This window comes from Dama dama, chromosome 30 (genome assembly GCF_033118175.1).
Source record: "Dama dama isolate Ldn47 chromosome 30, ASM3311817v1, whole genome shotgun sequence".
NCBI lineage: Eukaryota > Metazoa > Chordata > Mammalia > Artiodactyla > Cervidae > Dama > Dama dama.
The window spans coordinates 80150384-80174337 of record NC_083710.1 but is presented as its reverse complement, the minus strand read 5'-3'; the positions used below and the strand labels follow the sequence as shown (position 1 = coordinate 80174337).

General features: G+C 38.7%; 1 protein-coding gene across 2 annotated transcripts in view; it reads right to left on the bottom strand.

Annotated features, from left to right (window-relative positions):
- PCCA (propionyl-CoA carboxylase subunit alpha) overlaps positions 1 to 23954 on the bottom strand; it is a 349630-nt gene that overhangs the window by 138658 nt on the left and 187018 nt on the right. For both annotated transcript variants that reach the window (XM_061133801.1, XM_061133802.1), the window contains 2 exons: positions 17664 to 17774; positions 4926 to 5034 (listed from right to left, as the gene is read on the bottom strand). In XM_061133801.1, the coding sequence (XP_060989784.1) occupies positions 4926 to 5034; positions 17664 to 17774 (220 nt within the window). The remainder of the gene's footprint in view (positions 1 to 4925; positions 5035 to 17663; positions 17775 to 23954) is intronic.

Here is a 23954-nt window from a genome sequence, read left to right as displayed (position 1 = left end):
AGGTTAAACGTCTAAGTCCTGAGACCTCCTAACAAGACTCCGCCTCTACTACTCTATGGCTTGCTTCCTCCTCTCAAGCAAGAGTATTTGCCTTCTTGCTATTTTTCATACAGGCCGGGCATACTTAACTTCAGGCACTTTACATTTGCTGTCTCCTCTCATCAGAGGACCTTTCCTCCAGATAATCACATGACTCACTCCTTTCTGCCTTCAGGTCTTTGCTCTAATGTCAATCTTCCCATCCTGCTAATCCATCTTGCCATCCACTTCCCTGAAACCAAATTAAAACTGCAACTACCCCACGATCCACCCCCAGGATGCTCTACAACCCTCTCTCGCTGCTTTGTTTTTCACCAAAATATTTATCACCATTTGATGCCCTACATCTGTTTTGTCTGCCTACCTTCTATTTAAATGTAAGCTCAGAGGAGACAGGATTTTTTTTTTTAATCATTTTGTTAACCCAACTTTTAATGACTCACTTCTGTCAAGAAAAGTGTTTAGGAAAAGAAGGATTACAAAGCAAAATAATTCCACATTAAGACTGTACATATTCATGCAAAAACTTAATTCACTTTATTAGACAAAGCAAAACTGTTATATGTCTCTGACGTTAACTTTACTCTCTTGCTAAAATGCACTATCTTTTTACTATCCCAATAGTAGGGGCACACATTATTAAATTTTTTTCCAGGTCATACGTGATGAAAGAATACCATCCAGAGAGAAACTGGGAAAACAAGAGCAGCAGCCAAAACAAGCAGCACAAAGGAAGTGCTGCAGGCTACGGGGTTTGGAGGCAAAACAGCATTGAGCACACCCATGACGGAGCCACACGCAGCCACACCTGGAGGCCAGCTCTGGCCTCCAGTTTTCACCAGGCTATGGTGAAAACACGACTGTGAAGCCAAAATGGGAAGAACCAACCATCTTACATCAACTGTGGTGTCGGCGGCCTCTTCAGCAAATAAGCCAACACAGTTTCAATTCACTTTGCCCAAACAAGATTATGCTTTGTCTAAAAGACTGGTATATTTTGTAAAAACGTTATAGGTCTCTGCTGCTAGGGTGGTAGCAACTTTACAATAAACGGGTCTATTTAATAAATGGTAAGTTCAGGGAAAGTCTAAGAAAAGACCTGAGAAGAGCTTAAGTTGACATCTTGGCCAAATCCTTGGCACAGAGACAGTCTGCAACAATGAAAAAAACAAAATGACAAAGACAATAATGAAAACCACTAAACCTTGGCGAAGAAGGAGAATCTGATTTTCAAAGTCATCACATTATTAGGTTAAAATGTTCAATGCTCAACCAAAAAATCAGAAGTCGTACAAACAAACAGGCAAGTATGGACAACTCAAAGGGGAAAAAGAGGTCAACAGAAAAAGACCTAATGGCAGACATAATAGAAAAAGACTTTAAAACAACTCTTAAAGATGCTAAAAGAACTAAAGGAGGATGTGGAAAAAGTCAAGAAAACAGTGTGTAAGCAAAATAAAAACATCAATAAAAAGACAGAAAACCTAAAAAGAAATGAAAAAGAAATTCTGGAGCTGAAAAGTACAATAATTGAAATGAAAAACTCACTTGAGTAATTCAAAGGTGGATCTGAGCAGTCAGAAGGAAAAAATCAGTCAATATGAAGCTAGGACAATAGAATTATCAAGTCTGAAGAACAGAAAGAAAAAAGATGGTTTAAGAAAAGTGAACAGAACCTAAGGGTCCTGTGGAGACACCACCAAGTAGACCAACATATACACCGCGAGAGTCCCAGAAGAAGAGAAAGGGGCAAAGAAAATATCTGAAGAAACAATGACCGAAAACGTCCCAAACTCGATGACGGACATGAACATAAATATTCAAAAAGCTCAACAAACTCCAAAGATGAACTCAAAGACCCACAATAAGACACACAGTCAAACTTTCAAAAGCTGACAACAAAATCTTGAAAGAGAGGGACGAATCTTCAAGTGAAAATAAGATTATCAGCAGATTTCTCATCAGAAACTCTGGAGGCCAAAGGGAGTGGGCTGATATAATCAAAGTGCTAAAAGAAAAAAAATCTGTCAACCAGGAATCCTAAATCCAGGAAATATATCCTTCAAAGGTGAGGGAGCAGTTAATATCTTCCCAGATAAAACAAAAGCTGAGGGAGTCTACGACAACTAGACCTGCCCTGGAAAAAAGTGCTAAAAGAAGTCCAGCAGAGTGGAAGGAAAAGACAATAGACAGTACCAAGAAGCCACTTGAAGAAATAAATATCTCAGAAAAGGCAAATACATGGACAATCATAAAAGACAATATTATTATAACAATGCTTGTAACTCCACTTTTTGTTCTCTACATGATTTAAGGGCCTAATACATTTAAAATTGCTAGAGTGAAAACTGCTGCTGCTGCTAAGTCGCGTCAGTCATGTCCGACTCTGTGTGACCCCATAGACGGCAGCCCACCGGGCTCCCCCGTCCCTGAGATTCTCCAGGCAAGAACACTGGAGTGGGTTGCCATTTCCTTCTCCAATGCATGAAAGTGAAAAGTGCAAGTGAAGTCGCTCAGTCATGTCCGACTCTTAGCGGCCCCATGGACTGCAGCCTACCAGGCTCCTCCGTCCATGGGATTTTCCAGGCAAGAGTACTGGAGTGGGGTGCCATTGCCTTCTCCAAGAGTGAAAGCTAGGATCATTTTAACTTTGTTTTGCAATTCCATGCTTTATTTTCTATATAATTTAAGAGACTAATGCATTTAAAATAATTACTGGTTTATAGTTTCAGACCTAGACTGTATAAGGGTATAATTCTGTGATGTTAACACCTGCACCCAGGCAATATCCTGACCTTTTTTCTGTCTTTTATACTTCTGTCCTTCCTAGAAATTTCAAATAAAGAAAATTATATACTGTATAGTCTTCTTTAACTGGTTTCTTTCTCTTAGGATGATTTTCTTTTTAGGTCTATGCATGTAGATGCATGTGTGAATACTGCATTTCTTCTTATTGCTAAGTAGCATTCTATCATAAAGATGTACCACATTTACCCACTCACCACTTGATATTAGAAAAATGCAAATCAAAACTACAATCAGGTACCATACCTCACTCCGGTCAGAATGACCATCATTAAAAAAAAATCTATAAATAACAAATACTGAAAAGGAAGTGATGAGAAAAGGTAACCCTTCCACACTCTTGTTGGAAATGTATAAGATGGTACAGCTACGATGGAAAACAGTATGGAAGTTCCATAAAAAACTAAAAATAGAACTACCATGTGATCCAGCAATCCCACTTGTGGGATATATCCAGACAAAACTATAATTCAAAAGGATACATGCACCCCTGAGTTCACAGTAGCTCTAGTCACAATCACCAACACGTGGAAACAACCTAAATTTCCACTGACAGATGAATGGATAAAGAAGATGTGGTATATACAGATACACATACACACAAACAATGGATTATTACTCAGTCATAAAAAAGAATGAAATAATGCCATTTGCAGCAACACAGATACAACTAGAGATTGCTATACTAAGTAAATCAGAATGAGAAATACAAATACCATATCACTTACATATGGAATCTAGATTATGACACAAATGAACCTTCCAATGAAACAGAAACAGACCCAAACGCAGAGTACAGGCTTGTGGTTGCCAAGGGGGAAGGGGCTGGGGCAGGGAAGCAGTGGGAGGCTGGGGTGAGGTTAGCAGGTGTCAGCTTTTACATCTAGGATGGATAAACAACAACATCCTGTTGTTGTAGCACATGGAACTATACTCAATATTTTATAATGGAAAAGAATATTTTAAAAGAATAATATATAAGTATGTGTATGTGCATATAATATGTATAACTAAATCACTTTGTTGTACCACAGATATTATCACAACATTGCAAATCAACTAAACTTCAATTAAAAAAATAACAAAAGACATTTTCTCAGTAAAACAACAATATCCATAAATATACACCCTAAGCCCAATTTTGTTTTCCTTCTACCTAATTCTTCAGGGGTAACCCGAATTTCTGATCTGTGCTCTTCAGACCTGCTCGGTCACCTGTCATGTTTTTTCTTTTATTTTAATCATTATTCTTCCTCTTGAAAGTGAAAGTGAAGTCGCTCAGTCGTGTCCAAATCTTTGCGATCCAATGGACTACATATATTTCATGGAATTCTCCAGGCCAGAATACTGGCATGGGTAGCCTTTCCCTTCTCCAGGAGATCTTCCCAACTTAGGGATCAAACTCTGGTCTCCCGCATTGCAGGTGGATTCTTTACCAGCTGAGCCACAAGGGAAGCCCAAGAATACTGGAGTGGGTAGCCTATCCCTTCTCCAGTGGATCTTCCTGACCCAAGAATCGAACCGGGGTCTCCGGCATTGCAGGCAGCTTCTTTACCAACTGAGCTACCAGGGAAGCCCCTTCCTCTTGAGGAAAAGCCAAAAGAAAAGGAGTTGATGTAACACAATTTTACTACCTGTCTCACTCCAACAAGTAATGGACAGTACCTGCTAATGCAGGATTACTCTAGTAGGTACAGAGACATTCATAATAAATAATTCTGTCACTCAGAAGCATGAATGGCACAACGATTTTATTTGCCCAGGTATAAAGCAGGTTTTCCCTTTTGCTTATTAGGTTATTAGGAAGCAAAAAGGTACATTTAGGGTTCATAAATAACTAACTCAACCTGCTGTTAATTCTTTCTTGTTTCTTATACACATATTTTTAACTGTTCAGATTATTTCCTATGTTTTAGTACTATCCCCCTTCTCAGTACATTTTTCAAGATTAACAGAGTAAGAAAACAGAAGTAATAAATACAAGCTATTTGAACGAGTTTCCTGTAAGATTTCAGAGAACCTTCCTCAATGTTGTCTGAGTTTCTCTGCTCATTTATTCTGTTTTAAATGGTCTCACGTACCTTGAAGTTTCATGGTCTTGAAAATGCTGCGCTCTTAATTGGGATGCCACAAACAAGGACGATGCTATTGCCAGGAACTGGTTTCTCTCAGCCTCTGTTAACTGGTGTCCTGAGGGGAATCAATCAATCACGTACGCAATGTCAACATCTCTCCTTCTATATTACAGAACGGTTAGTCATTCAAATAAGCATTTTATCAAATGTCTATTATGGAGCTAGTATTGTACCAGGGACTGTGCTGTGCCAGGGGAAAGGAGGGAGCAAGATTATTTAAATAAAACAAAACCCCCTGCTCACCGGAAGCTTATAGTCTAATTTGGGAAAGAAGATGTTAAACAGATACACAGAACAAAACAATTACCAAAAAAAAGAAAAAAACCTATCAACATAGATCTCTAGGAAAACCTTAGGGCTCCTCACAGCTGCTTCTCTTTATCAATCCCTACCCCAATTTTAGTTCTAAGGAGAAAGAAGATAAAGTGAGGAAGAGGCATGTTGTTGGTCAAGGACAGTGACTGGGCCATGTTTTCTAATGTGAGGAATGAAAAGAAAATAAGTACGTGATTGTTTTGGCTCTAAACTCCCAGTCAGGGTTTGAATCCCAATTAATCAACCAACCAACCAACCAATTTCTCTCTCCCTCTTGAATTCACTCTTCTTTCCATCATACAGCTGGATCTGGGGGCAGAGGCCTCACCTGACAACCGGGGGAAGACACCCTAGTCTGGCTGAGTGTGGCTCATGGGGGAATCTGCTCTATGCGCAGAAATTCCTCGAGAAGTGTGTGTCAAAGCAGGATTGGCTACTCCAGAGTCTGCCGGCTAACACACGCCCATAAGTGCTCTGTAACCTCACCACAATGTCTCACACTATTTATTTACCACAGTGCTACACAAAGATGATAGACTTCATCAGATGCTACAGCACAGGCAATCTGAGTGCTGGGTCATTTGCACTAAGATGCTACTTGTACAATTCAAAACAGAAAAAAACGATCAGGTAGTTATTTAAATTTATCAGAAAGAAATGAAGCAATTTCAACATCAGGCCTTAAAAAAGTATTCAAAATATAAATGAGACTAAAAATATTCACAATTAGAATATAAAGACCCAGTAACCCATTCCTCTTTGAGACAAACCTAGGAGCTCCATAATGTGAGATATATCAGAACCCTCGATGGCTTAATAAACCACATTCCTACAGGCTTTGCAAAGTTCCTAATCATACCCAACCTTTCAGCAGTGATGGAAACATTCTACTTTGATTCTATCAAACGATCCTACATGAGGATTACAGAAATTTGGCTTGGTCTTCTCAAAAACATACCATCTACAAGAGCAGTTCTCAAAGTATGACCTGGGGATGACAGGGAGTCCCCAAGAACCCTCTGGGGGTCTGCAAGGTCAAAACTATTTTCATAATAATGCTAGGATTTCTGTTTTTTACCCCCCGCTTGTTTTCTCAGGAGTATACGGTGGAGGTTCCCTGATCTAGGAGATACAATGTGTGATGATATCATTCCTCTGATGTCAACATATAATGGATTTATTATTGTTACTTTGAAAATGAATTAATAATTATTTTTAAAGTTCCTAAGTTTTAGTTTATAATACAGAATTCTCCAGGCAAGAATACTGGAGTGGGTTGCCATTTCCTTCTCCAGCGGGATCTTCCCGACCCAGGGATCAAACCCACGTCTCTTGCATCTCCTGCATTGGCAGGTCGGTTCCTTCCCACCAGTGCCACTGGGGAAGCCCAAGTTACAATATAGTAAATATATAACCACAAAGGCTCTTTGGAGTATGAAGAGGACCAGTGCTTCTCAAACCTCACTGTGCATCACAATCACCTGGATTAAAGCTCAGATTCCCATGCTCTATCTGCGGAGCATGATTGGTAGTTAGCCTGAGGTGGGGCCCAGTAATCTTTATTTCTATTAATAACAGGCTCCAGAGTGATGCTGAAGTTACATGTCTCCTGATCTCATTTGAATAGAAGCTGTTTTCAACTCATCTTTATCAAACTACGCGACACAAAACACTTTGCAGTGGCTCATGAAACCAGTTTGTGGGGCAGACCAGCAAAGAACTTATGATAGCACTCTGCTCACACTATTATCCGGAGTGTGTGTGTCCTAAGTCATGACGTAAAATACATTTATTACAGAGGTTCACAGAGTAGTCTCTTCTCTAGACACATCTGCACGTCATGTATTTATCACCAACAGAGGGGGAAAAAGGCAAAACAAGGTATCCTTAAGCTTTTAAATCACTTGTGTAGTAATAAGCCCCATGAATCTAACTGGAATTACATAAAATCTGCGTAATAATCTGAGAGAGACCAGCACTCATAAATGACAAATCTTCCAAACAATAACTGTTTTTTTCCCATGTGTTTAGATTGTGTTTTTTGTTTCTTGACAAGATTTTACAGCTGTCTTCATAAAGGTTCTGTCTTCCCTATTACGTTTTCTCCACAGTCTTACAAGATACTATAGTTAAAATGAAAAGATTTGGGTTTGTTTTTTGTTTTTTTTCCATTTTCCTTTCAAGCTAGGTTCCTGCAGTAATCTGCAGGATACTGAATCAGTGTTTCACTTGGTCTAATAAATTACCAGCTGCACTGACTCAGGCAATATTGAGAAAGGAGGGTCCCAAGTAAAAATTGAATTTCATCACATCTCATAGGCAAACTGATATAATGCATAACAACTTTAGCCCTTTTATTAATACCAGAACAGATTTTCAAATTTTGCCAGTGATAAATATGCAATAAATTTGGTATAGGAGTGCTAAAAATTTCTTGACTTCTGCAACTCAACTGAATTTGTTTCTACAGTTTTTTAAAGAATCTCAAGTAATTTTAATAGAAAGAGGCTACAAGGATCGTCAACTCCATCCTCCATGCAGTGTGGCTGTCTCTTCTCCTGCAGTGTTGGACAGATAGTTAAATATGACCCACAGAACTTCTCCAGTATAGGAAAATGAAAACTTCTTACAAGGACTTCTGAATCATTAGCCAGTTACTTCTCATACTGAGTGACACTGCTTCTTTGTGACTTCCACCCATAGATCTGGACTTTTCCAATCTAAAGTAACACTGAATAATTCTAATCCCTCCTCCGCTTGTACATCACCAATCTAGACTGCAGTCAGACATCCTGTACTGCGCTTAGTCACTCAGTCATGTCCAACTCTGCAACCCCACAGACAGCAGCCCGCCAGGCTCCTCTGTCCATGGGGATTCTTCAGGCAAAAGTACTGGAGTGGGTTGCCATGCCCTCCTCCACAGGATCTTCCCAACTCAGGGATCGAATCCAGGTCTCCAGCACTGCCACCCAGGAAGCCCTTAGACATCCTAAAACTTATTAAATAAAACAAATGCCCTGACCACTCTTGGGGTACTCTGGCCATGTCAAAAGAGGGGATATTCAGGTCCAGAAAGACAATGTATCAGAGATAATATCATAACCAAGAATACTTTATCCTTTATATTATACTTCTTAGATACAGAGGCATTGCAATATGTTTTAATATATGGAAGCCAATTTTGCTCTTTACTTTTCACATAATCTTCTTGACTATTCTCAGAAGTCTATGATTACATATAAGCTTTAAAATGATTTATGTTGAGGTATGTTCCTTCTATTCCTGCTTTTTGGAGAGTTTTAATCATAAATGAGTGTTGAATTTTGTCAAAGGCTTTCTCTGCATCTATTGAGATAATCATATGGTTTTTATCTTTCAATTTGTTAATGTGGTGTATTACATTGATTGATTTGCAGATATTAAAGAATCCTTGCAGTCCTGGGATAAAGCCCACTTGGTCATGGTGTATGATTTTTTTAATATGTTGTTGGATTCTGTTTGCTAGAATTTTGTTAAGGATTTTTGCATCTATGTTCATCAGTGATATTGGCCTGTAGTTTTCTTTTTTTGTGGCATCTTTGTCTGGTTTTGGAATTAGGGTGATGGTGGCCTCATAGAATGAGTTTGGAAGCTTACCTTCATCTGCAATTTTCTGGAAGAGTTTGAGTAAGATAGGTGTTAGCTCTTCTCTGAATTTTTAGTAGAATTCAGCTGTGAAGCCATCTGGTCCTGGGCTTTTGTTTGCTGGAAGATTTTTGATTACAGTTTCGATTTCCTTGCTTGTGATGGGTCTGTTAAGATCTTCTATTTCTTCCTGGTTCAGTTTTGGAAAGTTATACTTTTCTAAGAATTTGTCCATTTCATCCAAGTTGTCCATTTTATTGGCATAGAGCTGCTGGTAGTAGTCTCTTATGATCCTTTGTATTTCAGTATTGTCTGTTGTGATCTCTCCATTTTCATTTCTAATTTTGTTAATTTGGTTCTTCTCTCTTTGTTTCTTAATGAGTCTTGCTAATGGTTTGTCAATTTTGTTTATTTTTTCAAAAAACCAGCTTTTAGCTTTGTTGATTTTTGCTATGGTCTCTTTAGTTTCTTTTGCATTTATTTCTGCCCTGATTTTTAAGATTTCTTTCCTTCTGCTAACCCTGGGGTTCTTCCTTTCTTCCTTCTCTAATTGCTTTAGGTGTAGAGTTAGGTTATTTATTTGGTTTTTTTCTTGTTTCTTTATGTAAGCCTGTAATGCTATGAACCTTCCCGTTAGCACTGCTTTTACAGTGTCCCATAGGTTTTGGGTTGTTGTGTTTTCATTTTCATTCATTTCTATATATATTTTGATTTCTTTTTTGATTTCTTCTATGATTTGTTGGTTATTCAGAAGCGTGTTATTAGCCTCCATATGTTTGAATTTTTAACAATTTTTTTCCTGTAATTGAGATCTAATCTTACTGCACTGTGGTCAGAAAAGATGACTGGAATGATTTCAATTTTTTTGAATTTTCCAAGACCAGATTTATGGCCCAACATAATAAAAGCTATATATGACAAACCCACAGCAAGCATCACCCTCAATGGTAAAAAATTGAAAGCATTTCCCCTGAAATCAGGAACAAGACAAGGGTGCCCACTCTCACCACTACTATTCAACATAGTGTTGGAAGTTCTGGCCACAGCAATCAGAGCAGAAAAAGAAGTAAAAGGAATCCAGATAGGAAAAGAAGAAGTGAAACTCTCACTGTTTGCAGATGACATGATCCTCTACATAGAAAACCCTAAAGACTCTACCAGAAAATTACTAGAGCTAATCAATGAATATAGTAAAGTTGCAGGATATAAAATTAACACACAGAAATCCCTTGCATTCCTATATACTAACAATGAAAAAACAGACAGAGAAATTAAGGAAACAATACCATTCACCATTGCAACAAAAAGAATAAAATACTTAGGAGTATATCTACCTAAAGAAACAAAAGACCTATACATAGAAAACTATAAAACACTGATGAAAGAAATCAAAGAGGACACAAACAGATGGAGAAACATACCGTGTTCATGGATTGGAAGAATCAATATTGTCAAAATGGCTATTCTACCCAAAGCAATCTATAGATTCAATGCAAGCCCTATCAAGCTACCAACGGTATTTTTCACAGAACTAGACCAAAGAATTTCACAATTTGTATGGAAATACAAAAAACCTCAAATAGCCAAAGTAATCTTGAGAAAGAAGAATGGAACTGGAGGAATCAACCTGCCTGACTTCAGACTCTACTACAAAGCCACAGTCATCAAGACAGTATGGTACTGGCACAAAGACAGAAATATAGATCAATGGAACAGAATAGAAAGCCCAGAGATAAACCCACAAACCTATGGACACCTTATCTTTGACAAAGCAGGCAAGGATATACAATGGAAAAAAGACAACCTCTTTAACAAGTGGTGCTGGGAAAACTGGTCAACCACTTGTAAAAGAATGAAACTAGAACACTTTCTGACACCATACATAAAAATAAACTCAAAATGGATTAAAGATCTAAATGTAAGACTAGAAACTATAAAACTCCTAGAGGAGAACATAGGCAAAACACTCTCCGACATAAATCACAGCAAGATCCTCTATGACCCACCTCCCAGAATATTGGAAATAAAAGCACAAATAAACAAATGGGACCTAATGAAACTTAAAAGCTTTTGCACTACAAAGGAAACTATAAGTAAGGTGAAAAGACAGCCCTCAGATTGGGAGAAAATAATAGCAAATGAAGAAACAGACAAAGGATTAATCTCAAAAATATACAAGCAACTCCTGCAGCTCAATTCTAGAAAAATAAATGACCCAATCAAAAAATGGGCCAAAGAACTAAACAGACATTTCTCCAAAGAAGACATACAGATGGCTAACAAACACATGAAAAGATGCTCAACATCATTCACTATTAGAGAAATGCAAATCAAAACCACAATGAGGTACCATTACACGCCAGTCAGGATGGCTGCTATCCAAAAGTCTACAAGCAATAAATGCTGAAGAGGGTGTGGAGAAAAGGGAACCCTCTTACACTGTTGGTGGGAATGCAAACTAGTACAGCCACTATGGAAAACAGTGTGGAGATTTCTTAAAAAACAATCCCACTTCTGGGCATACACACCGAGGAAACCAGATCTGAAAGAGACACGTGCACCCCAATGTTCATCGCAGCACTGTTTATAATAGCCAGGACATGGAAGCAACCTAGATGCCCATCGGCAGATGAATGGATAAGGAAGCTGTGGTACATATACACCATGGAATATTACTCAGCCGTTAAAAAGAATTCATTTGAATCAGTCCTAATGAGATGGATGAAACTGGAGCCCCTTATACAGAGTGAAGTAAGCCAGAAAGATAAAGAACATTACAGCATACTAACACATATATATGGAATTTAGAAAGACGGTAACGATAACCCTATATGCAAAACAGAAAAAGAGACACAGAAATACAGAACAGACTTTTGAACTCTGTGGGAGAAGGTGAGGGTGGGATGTTTTGAAAGAACAGCATGTGTATTATCTATGGTGAAACAGATCACCAGCCCAGGTGGGATGCATGAGACAAGTGCTCCGGCCTGGTGCACTGGGAAGACCCAGAGGAATCGGGTGGAGAGGGAGGTGGGAGGGGGGATCGGGATGGGGAATATGTGTAAATCTATGGCTGATTCATATCAATGTATGACAAAACCCACTGAAATGTTGTGAAGTAATTAGCCTCCAACTAATAAAAAAAAAAAAATCTGATATAAAAATAAAAATAAAATGATTTATGTAGTAAGCCTTGTGAATCTAACTGGAACTACATAAAATCTGTGTATTAATCTGAGAAAGACAAGTTCCCAAAAATGCCAAGTCTCCCAAACAATAACTGATTTTTTTTTACCCATGTGTTCGGATTCTGTTCATTGTTCCTTGACAAGATTTTACAGTTACAACTGTCTTCACAAAGGTTCTATGTCTTCCCCATTTCATTTTCTCTACGGTCTTACAAGATACTACGGTTAATATGAAAAGGTTTGGTTTTTTTCTATTTTCGTTTCAAGCTAGCTTCCACACAAAAGAGTCACTGACTTGGCATACTTTTCTTCTTGTACTCAGCCACCTTGCCAAATTCACTTATTAAGTCTAGAAGTTTTTATTAATAAAACTAGGATCTCCTGGGTTTTCTAGGAATATAATACCACCTTGGTGGGGGGGGAGACTGTCTCTTTGAAAAAATATACCAACTACTTCCTTTTTTCCTTTTTTATCCTTTATAACAGTGTTTAATAATAATAGTAATTTTATAGTCGACCTCATTTCATTCCTGATTTTAAGGGAAATGATTTCAGCATTTCATCATGTAAAATGATGCTTTTTATTAGTTTTCAGTAAGCAACCTTTTAATCAAATTTAATTGGCTTACTTTCACTTTTATTAGAATTGCGTTATTAGAAAAGAGCTTCTTTACCAAGTGGCTACTGAATATATCAAATACCTTTCTAACACCTATTTTTTGGTAAGCAATCAGGAGATTGCAAAGAGTCAGACACAACTGAGCAACGAACTTTCTTAACCTTCTGGGGGGATAATTTCAAAGCCGTAAGCCCTCAACAATGTCAACGCTCTCTACTCCAGTGGTTACTGTAGGTCAAGGCCCTGTTGCAGCACCTCTTTGAGGGCCTCTGTAAAGCCCCTGCTATTACCCACCCACCTAGCTTTAAGAAGCCTCATCTGTGTTCTCCTAAGTGGTTTTCTCCCAGCCAACTGTGGTTGACACTTTTCTGGGGGTTCCGTTTAAAGGCAGTGTGTATGAGGCACTGGGGTTGACACCTTTCTGGGGGTTCCGTTTAAAGGCAGTGTGTATGAGGCACTGGGGTTGACACTTTTCTGGGGGTTCCATTTAAAGGCAGTGTGCATGAGGCACTGGGGTTGACACTTTTCTGGGGGTTCCGTTTAAAGGCAGTGTGCATGAGGCACTGGGGTTGACACTTTTCTGGGGGTTCCATTTAAAGGCAGTGTGCATGAAGCACTGGGGTTGACACTTTTCTGGGGGTTCCGTTTAAAGGCAGTGTGTATGAGACAGTGCTGACAGGTGTCCTGATCCTGAGCCACGCGTGCTCTAAATGTGGGCTACAGCTAGGCTGACCCCTGGCCTCATGGGTAGGGTAGTCTGGGGGTCATTTTGTTTGGGGGGAATCTTTGGGTAATCCCTTTAAGGGTTGGTTAGATTTCTCAGGGGTTTCCCCAGTGGCTCGGCAGTAAAGAATCCTCCTGCCAAGAAGGAGACTTGGGCCTCCTGGGTTCCATCTCTAGGTAGGGAAGATCCCCTGGAGGAGGCACGACAACCCACTCCAATATTCTTGCCTGGAGAATCCCATGGACAGAGGAGCCTGGTGGGCTGCAGTCTATGAGATCAAAAAGAGTCAGACATGATTTAGCAACTAAACAGCAGTAAGATTTCTCTGGGAAAGATATTCTACTATTGTGCCTATAGCTATTTGCCTGGCAGCACTCTGGGAACCAAGTGGAGAACAGGGCTGGGAACAGAAGGGATCACCATATTATGTCCACTTTCACTTGATCCTCTACCTACTCTGGCTGATGTCCCTCAGTGCATGTCCCTCAGAACCATGTCCGACTCTTTGCAATGCTATGGACCACAGCCCACAAGGCTCCTCTGTCCATAGGATTCTCCAGGCAAGAATACTGGAGTGGGTTGCCATCTCCTCCCGGGGATCTTCCCAACCCAGGGATCAAACCCATGTCTTTACATCTTCCGCACTGGCAGACGGGTTCTTTATCACTAGCGCCACCTAGGAAGCCCTCATTGTTCTCCACGGGGAACAACCTCAAAGCCTTTGCCAGGGCAGAGAAGACAGTTACCCTGAAAGAGTAAGAGAGGCGATGCCTGCAGGTCTAAAACTGAAGACTGCCCGTCCTCAGGGATTCTTCTAGGCTCTTCCTCCCTAGCTGCGAAATCCTCTTCCTTTGTATGCAGATGGCTCTGTTTGCTTGTGATCATCAGGTCAAAGTGTAGGCAGTGGTTTGCTGGCCAAAGTTTAATAACCAGTTGGGATGTGGGGGAAGGAGAAGAGCCCCAGTGAAGAGCATGTGCTAATTCCCTAACTGTAAACACCTTCTCCAAGGCTTATTTCAAACCACCAACATCACATCAAAGAAGGAGGATCAGGAAGAGATACATGCAGAGGCTCTCCTGAGGCAGGATGCAGCCCCAGCACCTGCAGAATAGAGTCCTCAGAGAGAGTATGTAACGTTCTACATTCCCTCACCCTTGAAGCCATTCTGGACTCCCCAAATCACAACTGGTTTCCTTTTTCTCTGTTCTAAGACACTCAGTTTTTATCTTCACCTCAGTGCTCCTTTTGTTCTGTCTTATAGTGTAGTTAGTTCTTTACATGTCTATTTCCCTAATGATATAACCACATTAAGGATGAGGGAAATATATTATTTCCCTTTGATTTTCTTCTACTGCATATACCAATTATTTGTTGAATGATTTTAATGACTGAATTTTTAAAGGCAACACTTCAGTCATGTATTTACCACTTTTAAAGGTACAGAAATACATGATTAAATTCAGAGGGGAAAAAAGTGAAGTATAATTTAATGGTAGACTTCTTGTGTTGAATCAAAGTTTCCTAAACATTCTGCAACATTCCAAAAGAGAAAGATGATTCTAATAATTCTTTTGATAGGGCTGGTGGTTCAAGTGCAGCAAGGCAGCAGAGGAATAAGTCCAAAATTTCCATTCTAGGCTAGATGAAATGATACGTCTTAAAGTATCTTCTTCTTCATTTTCCCTTTATTTCAAAGTCAAATATCTACTCCTCCATTTTCCATTTACTTTTCAGAATCAAAGGAAAATACCTCTTAAAAATCAGCATCTAATAAGTTGACGTGACAAACAAATTCTGTGCATTCTATTTTTAAATTTTAGACACAATCTTTTCAAAGTTCAGCCTAAGAGTCTTTAGTAAGTAACACTGTCCTAGTCTACAAATAAACTTGGGATAATAAACATATATAATAGAAAAATTTAATGCAGTCATAAAACAGGCACTAGCCTATGAACAGTATATGGGGTAGCTGGACAGATGGGAAGCAGATGGGTAATCCCAAAGGGGCAAAATGACCCAGCCTCAAACATATGGATAAGATCCTGGATTAACTTCAGTTGCCACTTCCTGCTGTCTCTTTCAGGCACATATATCAAACAATCAAAGATGATACAGTTTACTATATTTAAGACCTCCTATGGAGAAAAATTGGGAAGAAGAGGTAGAATAATCTGAAGAAGAAGAAGGAGATATAGTAACCACTCAGAGAAGAAAGAACTGACATGAAAACAATATGAAGGAATACAATGAGCGGCAGAACAAAAACAGGTGTGTACTTTTAAAGTCCTTACGTGGCAACATACAGCATACTCTGAAAACGTCTGTGATTTACGATTTATGAATTTGAATTCTAGCACAACAGAATGACTATTAAAACAGAAGTTGAAAACTCTAAGTTTAATTTCTGGCTTTGTTATGTCACTGATCATTTAGCTTTATCAGTCTTTCTGTGCTGTTGTTTCCTTATACGTAAAATGAAGGCTGAATTAAAAATTGCTAAGGGCCTCTAACAACTTACAACAATTTAAAAACTATTATGCATAAGTAACAGAATTATAGTGTCTGTGCTAATAATCCCATCCAAAAGAAGAAGTGTAATATATTAAGCTTATTACAACAAACTGCAGTGTTTGATTTTAAGAAAACCTCTGAGTTCCCTTCAGAATTTGGAACATTTTCAATTGCTGCTAAATATATATCACAGAGTAACCAACTCCGATTAGGAATTTTAACTGCTCCATGGTAATGGGATATAACATCAAACATGCATAAACACATATATAAATGTGTAAGTGTATACATAAATGTCCATGTACACACACAATATTTTGATCTGTCATCTCCTCCTGCCTGTTTCATGTAAGCCAGGCAGACACAAAAGCACATGGGAATCCAAGTACACTTCCCAACTGACAACAACTTTTAATTAAAACTTTAGACAGGACAAGAAGGCAAAACTTTAGGATCAAAACAAATTTGTAATCTGAATACACATACAGTTAATTCAAAACAGTCAAGGTGACACCTTCTCACCTACACTATGAGCACCATTCCTTTCATTAATTTGACAAATATTTATCTAGGGTCTGCTTTAGTTGTAGGGATACAATAAAAAGCAAAAACATAAGTGGCACCTGACTTCATGAAACCAACAGATATTAATGAAATCATCACATAAGTAGAAAAGTGCAATCATGTCAAGGCTGTAATTTATGTTTCTAAAAATTCAAAAGTTCAGGAAAAAGAACATGATGACCCACTGGTCTTTGTTTCAAGTTCTGAAATAAAACACTTTCTTTATTTTTCTTGGTACTAATGATAAAGGCCTGTAACACAAGAGTTTTCAAAGAACAATCAAATCAGTAATTCCCATATTATAAATTCTGTGGTAAGAAATTGCTCTGTAAATGTATTTAATATCTCTACATGACGCTGACCTGAATCTATATACAGCTCCTAAAATGAATGAGTCATTTTATATATTAAAACACTTTAAATGGATATGAAGAACACGTAAAAATTGTGAGAGAAGATCTAATCTTCATATGCACCCAAGTTCATCAGAAACACATGGCGATCCTTCTGGCCTTCACCTGGACATTTCTAGGAAGTCTCATGTAAGTGCTGTCAGTGTCTTAATACCATGCTCACCGTGTGTGTGACGCTCACTCACGGGTTTTCTCCGCCTCTCACTTGATGAGTCACTTCTGCTCCCTGGAAACACTCACGGGTAACCCTGCAGTGCTAAGTTTCACAGTCTACTCATTACTTTACTCAAAACTCAATTTTCAGAATAAAACCTTCATCTTCTTAGACATCTCCGTTTTCATTAATAGGAATAGCACCTGGTAGTCTGAAATTTTCAGTGTTCATTTTCATAAAGATATAGTGTTAATATTAAAGAAGAGATCCTATATATGCTCTTATCAGCAGGGAATACAAATCTGTATTGGCTTTCAGAAACACAACATTCCACAAACTAGCTGAATTTCTCACTCAACAAAATTACAGACTATTACACATTCATGAGTCACTCATGAATACTCGAAATCATGAACGTCAATAGCCTAGGATACTCTAAGTATTAATATATTAGTATCAAGTACTACATAGGCCAAAAGCCCTAATTTCAGAAGAGAAGAAAGCATTCATTGTAATAAAGTATAAAAAAGTAATCACTTTAATACACTAAAATACTTCGATATATACAAACCTTTAAAGCCATCAGGATATACATCAGAAAGAAATTTAGTGTTGATGTCTCCTTCTATAAAGCGTGAGTTGATTATCACCTCTCGAAGCAATGCGATATTATGTGTAACACCTAAAAATAAAATAACAGATTGAATTGAAAAACAATGAGTCAGTTAATATAATTCCTATTGTATGCATAAATGTATTACTAATGTCCTATGACCTAGAAAATCATGCAAAATTACTTATTTCGTTGATTTCAAGTGAAAACAAAAAATCTGAACTTGAGGCAGCAATAAAACATTAAATGTAAACTTAAGAACCCTATGATTGCCATGTCAATTTAATGGGGACATCAATGTCTTTTCAATAAATAGTAGAACCACTAGATATTCATCTGGGAAAAACAGAAGATGAACCTCAACTCTAACTCATAGGATACATAAAAATTAACTCAATTGGGTCACAAACCTAAAACTAAGACTTACAAAAGGAAATACAGGAGAAAAATCTTGAGGTAGGGAGCAGATTCTTAGATAGTACACAAAACCCATGAGCCATAAAAAAAGTATACCAACAAATTATACTCCATCAAAATTTTTAAATCTGCTCTTCAAAGGATTTAGTTAAGAAAAGGAAATGGCAAACTACAGACAGAGAAAATATTCACAACACATATTTCAAATAAAAAACTTGTAACTGGACTACGTAATAAATGTTTACAACAATAAGATGATAAACAAACCAGGTTTTTAAAAAAGAGGCAAGGTCACATATACACAGTTATATTTAAAATGGATAACCAACAAAAACCTATCCTATAGCACATGGAACTCTGCTCAATGTTATGTGCCAGTCTGGATGGGAGTGGGGAGAATGGATACAATGTATATACATATGGCTGAGTCCCTTCACTATACACCTGAAACTGTCACAACACTGTTAACTGGTTATACATCAATACAAACTGTTTTTGGTGTCAAAGAAAAAAAAATTTTTTAATAAGCAAAAGATGTAAGCAGACATTTCACAAAATATATACAAATGGCCAGTAAGCAGAGGAAGATGTTCAACAATTCTGTCAAAAAAAATATATGGAAATATACTCAAATACCAATTTAAGTGGTTGAAAGTTGTAATAGTATACTAAGTGTCAATGGATATGTGGTACAAGTGGAACTGTCACAACCTGTGATGGTGGGCAGGGGGAAATAAATTGGTACATTTTAGTTTACTTTCACTTTGGACTGTAAGAAGGTTTCTTTAAAAGTTAAACATATACTCATCATATGATTCAGATAATTCACTCCTAACTATTTACACAAGTTAAAATAAAAACATATGCCTATACAAACACTTACACACAGATGTTAACAGCTTTATTTGAAAAGTGAAAAACTGGAAACAGTCTAAATACCCATCAATAATGAATGTGGTTTGTCCATACAACGAAATTCTGCTCGGCCGTAAAAAGAATCCAAAATAACTGCAGATGGTGACTGCAGCTATGAAATTAAAAGACATTTGCTCCTTGGAAGAAAAGCTATGACCAACCTAGACAGCATACTAAAACACAGAGACATTACATTGCCAACAAAGGTCCGTCGAGTCAAAGCTATGGTTTTTCCAGTAGTCATGTATGCATGTAAGAGTTGGACTATAAAGAAAGCTGAGCGCCAAAGAATTGATGCTTTTGAACTGTGGTGTTGGAGAAGACTCTTGAGAGTCCCTTAGACTGGAAGGAGATTCAACCAGTTCATCCTAAAGGAAATCAGTCCTGAATATTAATTGGAAGGACTGATGCTGAAGCTGAAACTCCAATGCTCTGGCCACCTCTTGTGAAGAACTGACTTTCTGGAAAAGACCCTGATGCTGAGAAAGATTGAAGGCAGGAGGAGAAGGAGACAACAGAGGATGAGATGGTTGGATGGCATCACTGACTCAATGGACATGAGTGTGAGCAAGCTCCAGGAGTTGGTGATGGACAGGGAGGCCTGGCGGGCTGTGGTCCATGGGGGTCACAAAGAGTTGGACACAACTGAACTGATAAAAAGAAGTGAATCCCCTCATATACAGAACAAGGATGAATCTCAAAATTATTATGCTGAATTAAAGAAAGAAGCAAGACCAAAAATAATGCATACTAAAGGCAACCTACAGGAAGTATTAGGACAAGGTCAGAGACAGGGTGGACTGCAAAGGCCACCAGGAAACTTTGGGAGGTGATAGAAATGTTCAGTCTTTTGATTATGGTGAGGGTTTCACAGGTCTATACATATGTCAAAACTCACCAAATTGAATGCTTTAAATATGAGTAGTTGATTATATGTCAAGTATATTTCAAAATAAGTAGAGAAGAAAGAGGAGAGTTGGGGGGACGGGAGAGGCGGAGAACAAAGAGGACACAAGGAGAAGAAAAAAAGCTGATGATCAAGAAGGAAAAATCGAGCCCAGGACACAATGACTGCTTCAAGGTGAAGGAAATGGCAACCCACTCCAGTATTCTTGCCTGGGAAATCCCATCAACAGAGGAGCCTGGCAGGCTGCAGTCCATGGGGTTTCAAAAGAGTTGGACATGACTTGGCGACTAAACAACAAAACAACACAATGACTATTCCAAAGTGAGGTTAAAATAGGTAACTACCACAGAGGGGTGTGAATGGTATGAGGAGGAATATATGATGCAGAAAAGTTTATGAAGGAGGTATATTACAAAAATATTCAGTTCAGCTCAGTAGCTCAGTCGTGTCCAACTCTTTGCAAGCCCATGAACCGCAGCACGCCAGGCCTCCCTGCCCATCACCAACTCCCGGAGTTTACCCAAACCCATTAAATAGGAGTAAAATGTAGAACGAAGAGGCATCTTAAAACCAGGTATTAGGGAAAGCAGGTATTAGATCAGGTGTCCACTAGAAGGGCAACTGGAGTACATTACAGAGTTGAAGTAAACAGAGAGGTTTGTTAATTTCTTTCAATTCTTTAACCCACTGCTGCATAGTTCCAATTTGTGCTACTATGCTTCGTAACAAACCTAGAAAGCCTGGTTCTGTTCTGGCTATTCAAGCCTTAGAGAATCCTTCCCTATATGATAATTACAAAGCAGGCAAGGAATCGCTCAGGTTCAAGTACCTGATTGACCTCTCACTCTGAGTAAGCTATTTAAACTCTCAAAGTCTTAATGTCCTCATCTGTGAAATGGTGATAAATAATAAAGCCTGTTTAGCCTGACTGTCATGAGGTACAAATGAAATAATGTTTACCACAATGCAGGGCACTCAAAAAAAGACTATTATTGTGCTCATTATTATCCTTCTATATGAGAATAAATACAGAGCAGAAGACAACACGTGATTAATAAACAACAGACAGAACCTTAACAGCACTGACCTACCTACCCTCTAGTTCATTTTCTGTAAGACTGTAGCTCCACAAACTTAAGCTTACATCTAATTCTACCTGGACGGTGTACTCATCCTATAAGCAAGATCAGCAAACTATGGCCTGCAGTTCAGATTGTAAATACTTTTTACTGAAACACAGCAGTGTTTATACAGGGTTGTCTTCATGCTTCCACAGTAGAGGCTAGTGGTTGCAATGCAGACCACGTGACCCACAAAGTCTAAGATATGTCTTCTCTGGTCCTTTACCAAAAATTTGCCCACATCTGCTACCAAGTGTTAACAATGTTGATGTTCCAAGCAAGTTAATCTATACCTACGAGCAATTTCTCCACACCTACTACTCATGCAGGAGTCAGATATCACAGGAAGAAAAATGAAAGTCAACTGTATGGTATATGTTTGGGGGGAACTTTTAGTAACCAGTGATAGAATAAGAAAATGAGCACGAAAAAGAAGACACAAATAAGAAAACTGTGATCCAAAGAGACTGAATCATTCATCGAATGCTTCAGTTCAGTTCAGTCACTCAATCGTGTCCGACTCTTTGCAACCCCATGAATCGCAGCACACCAGGCCTCCCTGTCCATCACCAACTCCCAACAGGAGTCTACTCAAACTCATGTCCATCGAGTCAGTGATGTCATCCAACCGTCTCATCCTCTGCCGTCCCCTTCTCCTTCTGCCCACAATCCCTCCCAGCATCAGGGTCTTTTCCAATGAGTCAACTCTTCGCATGAAGTGGCCAAAGTACTGGAGTTTCAGCTTCAGCATCAGTCCTTCCAATGAACACCCAGGACTGATCTCCTTTAGGATGGACTGGTTGGATCTCCTTGCAGTCCAAGGGACTCTCAAGAGTCTTCTCCAACACCACAGTTCAAAAGCATCAATTTTTGGGCGCTCAGCTTTCTTCACTAATCGAATGTTTAGCAGAATATAAATTATAATAGTAATACATATCAAATAAAATTTTAAATGCAGAAGTATCTTGTGACAGACTGCAGGATTTCCCCCAAATTTTACATTTTATCTTTTCCACAATAGAATCCTAACTAAACAAAAGACCACCCAGACAGACTCCATTTTCCCATCTATGTTACAGCTAGACACGACAGACTAATTCCAAGGAAAAAAAGAGTATAAATTAAAGAAATGTATCCAACTGCAGTCTCATTTACATGAAAAAAGAACTGCTTGATCTTCCTTTCCTTCCTTTTTCCCATGGGATCCCTGATACCGCAGAACTCGGCTTTGGCCATGTGGATGAAGGAGAGAAACAAGGCAGGTGTGGGGGGGTTAGGGTTAGGGTTAGGGGTTGGGGTTGGGGTTGGGGTTGGGGTTAGGGGTTAGGGTTGGGGTTAGGGTTAGGGTTTAGGGTTTAGGGGTTAGGGTTAGGGTTTAGGGGTTAGGGGTTAGGGTTAAGGTTAGGGGTTGGGGTTGGGGTTAGGGTTAGGGTTAGCGGTTAGGGTTAGGGTTAGCGGTTGGGGTCAGGGTTAGGGTTAGGGTTAGGGGTTAGGGTTAGCGGTTAGGGTTAGGGTTAGTGGTTAGGGGTTAGGGTTGGGGTTGGGGTTAGGGTTAGGGTTAGGGGTTAGGGTTAGCGGTTAGGGTTAGTGGTTAGGGTTAGGGTTAGGGTAGGGGGTGGGTGGGGTGGAAAGAGACTGGTCTGTGTATCCCCTGGAATAACGGCCACAGGATACTAACTTGCCCCATCAGTGCAGACCAGCCAGACCATTAAATGAGACGTAGATGAATTTCTATCTTCTTTATACCACTGGATTTAAGACTCTTTGTTACAGCAGGTTACCCTGTATCCTAATGGGTACATATGGGGGAGAAAAGTCATTCTTTTCAATATGACTTGCTATCTCTGAGCCAACAAACATGAACAACTTAATACATCTTTCCAGGCATTCTTCTATCCATCTCTTTGTATTAGACCATACTAGCAACCATATGAAAAATTCTGATCATCTCGCTTCCTGACACAGAAGATATCACGTCTATAATTTTACAAAATCCAATTTTCAACCTATTCAAACTATTTCAAAACGTTTAGAGAAAGTTCCAAAATTCAAATTTTAATGCTATTCCTTTATTTATTCCATGGGAGAAGTTTTCACATATAGACAGTAATCTAATAAATATCTTTCACAGTACGTGCCCAGGAGAAATGCATAGTTATCTCAACCTTGCTTTATGGATAATGACTTGGTCCATACTCAGTAACTAATGTTTTGAAGGGCTTTTGTAATTATCTCTACAAGGGCTTTTGTATATCTCTACAAGGAATTATCAAAAAGTATAACAATTTCTGATTACACCAGTATAGCTAACAAATCATTGCAGAAGTTGACATTTGCCTATATTATAGGTGTTTTTTTATGTGTGTGTGTGTTTTTTTTTTTTAACTTCCATGCGGGTCTTAGTTCCCTGACCAGGGATCAAACCTGTGCCCCCTGCAATGGAAGCGCAAAGTCTTAATCAATGGACCACCATCAAAGTCCCTAGGTGATGTTTTGCTACACAAAACCAAAGAGCAATTTATTAAAAAGCAAAGCGTTAGGATGCTTAGAAAGACAAGGTAGCCAAGAATTTAAAACAGAAGGTACCATGAAAGAGTTAAGGCTATACAGAGGAAAGGAATCCCTCTGTCATATGTTTTACAAACAGACAAAACTAAATCACTTTGGAAGAAGAAAAGAGTTATGACTTGCCAGCAAGATTGATACGCACAGGAAATGACAGATGCAGTGTCCTAGGAAGAGGAAAGAGGCCTGGCTGGGAAAGAAAACAGAAAAAGATGCAGAAGGACACAAAGATGGGTAATATTAGAGAAGAACTTCAGAGTGTGTAAGAATTTTCATTTTGGTAGAAAGTGAATACCACCAGGTATTTCTATGAAGAGGACTAAA